Source organism: Sander vitreus, chromosome 15 (genome assembly GCF_031162955.1).
Source record: "Sander vitreus isolate 19-12246 chromosome 15, sanVit1, whole genome shotgun sequence".
NCBI lineage: Eukaryota > Metazoa > Chordata > Actinopteri > Perciformes > Percidae > Sander > Sander vitreus.
The window spans coordinates 21,172,739-21,179,377 of NC_135869.1; the positions used below are offsets into that span (position 1 = coordinate 21,172,739).

At 42.1% G+C, this 6,639-nt stretch overlaps 1 protein-coding gene across 1 annotated transcript; it reads right to left on the reverse strand.

The window, feature by feature from the left end:
* Window positions 1-3,961: 3,961 nt before the first annotated feature.
* On the reverse strand, window positions 3,962-6,415 carry wfikkn2a (info WAP, follistatin/kazal, immunoglobulin, kunitz and netrin domain containing 2a). Its single transcript, XM_078270065.1, has 3 exons — window positions 6,197-6,415; window positions 5,371-5,687; window positions 3,962-5,162 (listed from the first exon to the last, which is right to left on the reverse strand). Exons 1-3 carry the CDS (start codon window positions 6,413-6,415, stop codon window positions 3,962-3,964), a joined length of 1,737 nt encoding a protein of 578 aa, XP_078126191.1.
* Between the last annotated feature and the right edge of the window lie 224 nt (window positions 6,416-6,639).

Sequence of the window (6,639 nt, forward strand, 5' to 3'; positions counted from 1 at the left end):
AGCTTGTACTTTTTGTGTGTGCCTGTTCGTTTATCCATGTCATTTGTCTGCTAAACATGACATGTCCTCTGTGTGACTATGAAGATTCCTTCTCCTATCCCTCACCTAGTGCCAGAAACATTAGTCCACTGCATCCATGCACTCACTGTGTATGTGTGTGTGTGCACATGCATGCATGGGTTTATATGTATGGTTTGTAAGTATGTGAATGGTGAGTGCTGGTAGTCCACATTTTATCTTGGTAATTTATGACTTTCTGTCTTTCTATCCCCCTCTCTATTCCTTCCCATCTGGACAATTTTTAGTCTAACCCAACACACAGACCAGCTGTGCCCTGGAGAGCTGCTATTGTGGTTCATCCCGTGCATTGGGCACAATTTACCAACCCATCTGGCTGATTGCTTGTGGAGGCATTCATCGGGCATGTGAAACTGTGTGTGTGTGTGTGTGTGTGTGTGTGTGTGTGTGTGTGTGTGTGTGTGTGTGTGTGAGAGAGAGTATGTGTGTGTGTGTGTGTGTGTGTAATAGCTAGGAAATTACAATAAAATCTGTTTTTAAGCTGAGATGCACTGTAAAAGCCAAAACAATATTCATAATTTGTCAAGCAAGTAAAACAAATCTGCTTTACTTCAACCTCTGTTTGTTTTTTTCTTGAATTTAGTGCTTTGATCTCACTTATCCAACTATATTTCCTTTTTCAGAAGATTTCTGAAACAAGTGAAATTGCACATAGAGGAAGTGGAATCTTCTCATTTCATATGCAGGTTTTTTTGTGTTATATATAAATGATTGATGGCTAAATATGAATTAAACTGACTCGTTAAGATTAATATTTTATTTTGTGTATTTTTGCTCATGATTGAAAACTTTGAACACATGTAGGCCTATATGACACATATCAGAGAGATAAACAACAGTTATACTTAGACCAGTTTACAGTACTCTCACTCTAGTCACCAGCTTTGTTAAGTGTTATGCTGCCACCCAGTGGACAACTTTATTGATTGAACAAAACGCAGTAATGTAGTTTTTCTATCTATCTATCTAATATGTGTGTACATATTACAGCAAAAACAAGAGAGGCTTCATTGCCTAGCACTGTTGACATTCTCCTCTGAAGAGAGTCACGTAACGTTACTCACCTGTCTAAACATCACCCAGTAGTCTTAAGCACCCCGCTGTCCTCCACCATTTGCTCCATGATCAACTTTGTTTATGGTCCACTTGGCTTTCCATACTTGCATGTCCTTGTGCATATGCGTGTGTGAGTGAGTGTATAGTTTACCTCACTGTGTGCACACTTACAAAAAAATGAACCACCTGCATGTAAAGTGAGTCTCTCTGCTCCAGCCTCACTCCCCCTTTTTCTCTTTATCCATATCTTTAGCTTTTTTCTTCTTATGTTAAAATATTTCTCTTTCTTTCCAAAAAAATGCATGTCAACCAATGCCTTTACTACTAGAATATTTCACAGTGGACTTGTTTTCTCACACATTGCAAATCGCTCTTAGTACGCACAGTAGATTGTATGTGGAGTGATTCACCACAGCAGGCTGATGAATATAGTTGAGTTTCATTGTGGGTATTGTAGGCGACAGGCTTTGACAAAGAAAAAGAATGCATGGAACAAAAGAATTTTGATCCTTTTTTCTAAACTGTCCATTGTGAGTCCAACAATATTATATAATGGGAGTGCAATGACAAATCTGTCGAAGAGTGTGTTAAATAAATTGGCTTGGCCACTAAATTCTCCATCCAAGTTTGTGCAATGATGTAGTTTTTTTGGTTATGTATACAGTATGTGAAAACCATGTCAATTTCCTGAGCAAGACAATTAATGTACAATCAATGCAGTTTTTGTGTATTAGTTATCTTTGGAGAAAGTCAACCGTCCCTTTGAACACCAACAAGTTTCTTACTGATGCTGTGTCACTGAGGGCATTGTGCCCCCCCCCCCCCCCCCCCCCTTTGTGCCTGTGGCTGTCTGGCTTATTATTATGGTCTGTCTGGCAGGCTGCCTGGCTGGTGGTCTCTAAGTGAACTTGATACTGAAATCAGCAGCCGGCTGTGATGTGTAGAGCATCAAGGGGGTTGTGCGGAGCTAGTCTGGAGCTCAGCCAGTCACTTAACACTTGTCAACAGTTCTAATGAAAGTGGCCTTTTTCTTGATGGCCTCTTTTTCATTAGCGGGGTCGGAGGTCACCACTCAAGGCTGGTTGTCTGTCAGCCTGAGTGGGCAGACAAGGAAGAGGGCTGAGGAAGGGGGTTAGAGAAGGGGACATAAGGGCAGAGGGGGAAGGGGGAAACATTCACTGGCTAGTTGGCTCCTTATGTTTTGTTTCCTGGATGCCCTGCTGGTCCCGGTGAATCATTTTGTGGTTAACGTATCCCACAGCTCTAGCATTTGTCAACCGTGAATTTTCTCACTTGACATTGTAACTGTTTGCATCTTTATATCCATGCACCTTTATACTCATTCATGTATGAATTTGTCCAATGTCTTAATCTCTTCCAGATACACTAGCACGAAAAGCTAGACATTCTACAGAATGATGTTGTGTATATGTAGATAATGAAAACGTCAAGCTCTATCCTAACTATAGAACTTACGTTCCCCAAGTTCTGCTTCACTTTTTACTCTCTTTCCATTCCTCTCACTGTTCTCTATGATGCTCCTTTAACACAAATGTGGCCAACTTAGTGACTAAGAGAGAGAGAATTAGTCGACATCTCTCTCCTCCTCCTCCTCTTCCCCTTCACCCCGGCCTCTTGCACATGAAAGGGGCCGCGCAAGGCCAATAGATGGTGTGTGCTATGCGAGGGCCCCAGACCCAGACACAACACAACACACAGCTCTGCGGGCCACCACAGCTGGGCTGGAATGTGACCTGCTTCAGACTAGGCCCTGTGTGTGTGAAATACAAGTGGAAGGAGGAGGACATGGATGGAGGGATGCACTGCCTGCATAAGCCTTTTGATAAGTTGTGAGCATGTTGGGTATTTTGTCTTCAACATAGGGAACAGCACAACATAACAAAGCAAGGACATATGTAGTATTTCCTAAATAATCTTTATTCATTTTGCCTTTATATTCATAAAAGAATTAATTAACACTAAAATATATAGATATAGATTTAAAAAAAATACGTCTGCTCTCTATGTAATTAGATTCACAGAGACCTTTCTGCCTATATATAGATATAGATAAACATATATATCAAATGGCCATATCAAATAGATCAAGACAAATAAATACATAGTACAGAATAATACATAATACATATTCTGTATTGTAAATTAAAACTTATCAAAATGGATTCCACAAAACATGAAACCAAAGAGCTTATTTGATTCTGGTAAATAAACTGAGGGTTCAAATTGCATTATTGCGAGCTCAAGTGCGGACAGATGTTACACACTGTCTATCTTGGGATAACCCACAAAAACATAAAGCAAACATAGCCTACTAACATTTAAACATACCCTTAAAATGAATGGTATTAGTATATTCAAGATAACATTTGGAGAGGAAATCTATAATGCTATTTTAGTAAACAGTTTACTAAAGATTAAATACTTTGTACAGGGTAAATGCTGCACCTTTTCCAGACAGTGTGCCCTAGGTGCAGACATCCAAACTGTCTAAGCTTGATTCTTATTTTAAAAAAGAGCGATTAGGACCGTGTTGACACAGCATCTTTGAAGAAATCATGACTGAAAACTGATAAAAATGATCAGTGTCAAAAACAAAAACTACGAGGAGGGATTTTCTGAGATCTATTGAGCAATAAGGAACAAAGTAAGAAAAGAAAAAACATCTGAATCAGGCAACAATTTTACAGATAAGTTATGTTTTATGTTTACTGGCAGTCAGTCAGACTGGTGAGTGAGGTCACTGGAGCTTGGAATAATCAGAAAACATGAGACAAAAGACTTTTAGTGAGTGTGAGACTTTAAAAGACTACTGGACGGCAGAGAAATCTTTAAGGAAATCACAGGTTTTCTTGTGAATAACCTCACGAAGCTTCCTGATTCTACGAGTGCTGGAGGAGCCTACAAAGCTGTCGGGCTGCAGGACGGCCATGCCATTTTGTACATCCCCCATGAGGATGAGCTGCCCGTCGGCTGTGGTGATATTGGGGCAAGGGCAGTTCCAGTCCATGTTCAGAAGAGTCACCTCCAGGGGCTCTTTGCCAAAAAACCTCAGACCCATCTTCTCATCCTTCAAGATCTCTTCTACTGTCACCAAAGCATGGCCAGACTCTTGCTCCTCCGTCAGGTCGGTCACACGCCCGAGGATCACAAAGTCACTTTTGCAGAAGCTGGTGACCATCTTGGCTCTGGGTTTACACATCTTGCAGTTGTGGTTTTTCGGAAAGGGACACATCTCTTCACAGGCCTCTTTAGACTCAAAGTTGTTCTCGTTGCCACCGCACCCTCCGTACACAAAGGACTGGCACTTTTTGAGGCCGCTGCTATAAGCCCAGCGAGGCTCATATGCTTTGCAAGGCCCTTGGAGGCTCGGTAGGCTGCATGGAGCCGCCAGCTCTCCTCCGCATGACAGCATGCAGGCTTCATAGGTGTCGAAATGGTTACGGTTTTTATTGCACTGACTGTAGGTGAAGGTGAAGCAATTGTTCCTCTTTGGTTCATAGTACCAGCTCATGCTCTCTTCTCCACAGTCATCTGTGTCTGGACTTTTAAGACACTCTTCAGCTGAAAATGGCAGGTTGGTACTATTCCCCTCTGCATTCTTACCTTTCGCCTCCTTCCTGATCACTACCAAGGGAAAGTGTGACGATATACTTCCCCCAACGTTTTTGGCTGTACACGTATAGATGCCGGCATCCTGAAGTTGCGCATTGTATATGACCAGCTGGCCAATGTTAGTGACCACAACGTTGCCTCGGACATGATTAGGTCTCATTATGGTGTTATCTTTGCCCTTCAGTTGTTTCTCCCAGGTGATTTCCGGATGTGGTTTCCCAGAGACATCACACAGGAAGCTAGCTGTCTCACCCACAAAAACAGCCAGTTGGGTGGGGCCACTGTGTATGGTGGGGAGCTGGATGTCAGCTGGGAGGGTGGTCTGGAGGGCGGTGGTAGGATGTAATGTTGTCTCTGCTGGGATTGGACTGGTGTTTGGCCAGGTCAGGTGGTACCTGTAGGTAGGTCGAATAAGAAAATAATTAATCAGAGCCAGGATGTGTCAAAGGCTCTTCTTTAATTACTATACTGACATATTACACACAGAATGGATTTATTTTTCTACCCAATCAAATGTCTTTATTTTGAGCACTAAAACAAGACAACTTTACCTCATCACACCAAAAACAAACAAGTAGAGATCTAAAATACTTAACATGTTACCTGCAGGTGACCTCAGAAATAGAGATACCCTTGGAACAGGCCTCGGCATCCATGTAGCACTTGTTATAGTATGTCATGCCGTCAGACGCACACGTGAAGTGGGGTTCTCTCTCACAGCGGTCCCGGCACTTACAAACAGGCTGGCCATCCCAGATGTCGCACTCTGACCCTTGCTGAGAGCACATGAACTTGTCGCAGGTGGCGCCCTCCGGCATTCCAATGGGGCCCTTGTTGCCCTTGACGTCTATATAGCGTGATGCCACACAGCTCTTGTTACCACATACATTAGGGCAGCACTTCTCAAATGTCTCACAGTCCTAAAGTTGGAAAATAAAAATACTGTTTACAGTTGAGATACAGTTTAAGTTAAAATACTGCATAATTCTTAGAAAAATTCTTCTTAACAAAACATGCTGACAGATTTCATTATGAGGAATTTAGCTCAGAGGGTTCTTTAAATGTTTTTAATGTGGATGAGTATTGACTTTGAGGAAGTAATTAACAATGTAACATTTTTAACATTACATAACCCCAAGATTATATTTGTTGAATTGTGTTTCTGCTTGATATTTTTCTTTTAATTCTCCATGCAGCAACTCATGCACAGTGAAAAATTAATTATTGGAATAATAATAATAATAATAATAATAAGTGGTAATTGAGCTGTTTATTATTAATTTAGGCATTTAGATCCTGGTCGACTGAAGGATACAACAGACTGTGTGCCCAGATGCTTCGACAGCAAACAAAATGCGTCTATGCCCCATTGTCTACACATTTCACATGCAGCAGGCTATACATCACGGTCAGTTGCAAGTCAACTCACCTGGTCAGATTCACACTCGCGCATGCAGGTGCTCATAGCATCCACCCACAGGTTGGGGTTCAGGTCATTCGGGCACAGACCTGCGTGAGAGTACACCACTTTTGCCACAGACATGGGCATGGGCATTGCTCTCACGCGGCAGCTGTCCATATAAAGGAGTATGGTATAACAATGTCCCAGAAGAAACCAAATCCATCGTGGAAACAGCATCCACCACATATCCGACGCGTAACAGAATGGACGCTAAAAATCTTGAAAATGCAAGACGTTTAACACGACTTTAAAGTTTGAGGAAAACTCTTGAAACTATGTCCAAACTCTCGCGTAATTCGTTTTCTAACAACTGGAATCACATGCGGCACAAAAGCAGCGAAACAAGGGCGTGCGGGACCGGTCTCGATGTGGAGAGCACTCCAGGTTAGTCGCTCCACGTTTAATAGTAG

Bases quoted from the DNA above. Each gene is read 5' to 3' on its own strand.
- wfikkn2a (XM_078270065.1), bottom strand. From the start codon at position 6,415: ATGTGGTGGATGCTGTTTCCACGATGGATTTGGTTTCTTCTGGGACAT. The intron at 5,688-6,196 runs GTGAGTTGACTT...TTCCAACTTTAG, and splicing joins GCGAGTGTGAATCTGACCAG to GACTGTGAGACATTTGAGAA. The intron at 5,163-5,370 runs GTAACATGTTAA...ACCTACCTACAG, and splicing joins ATTTCTGAGGTCACCTGCAG to GTACCACCTGACCTGGCCAA.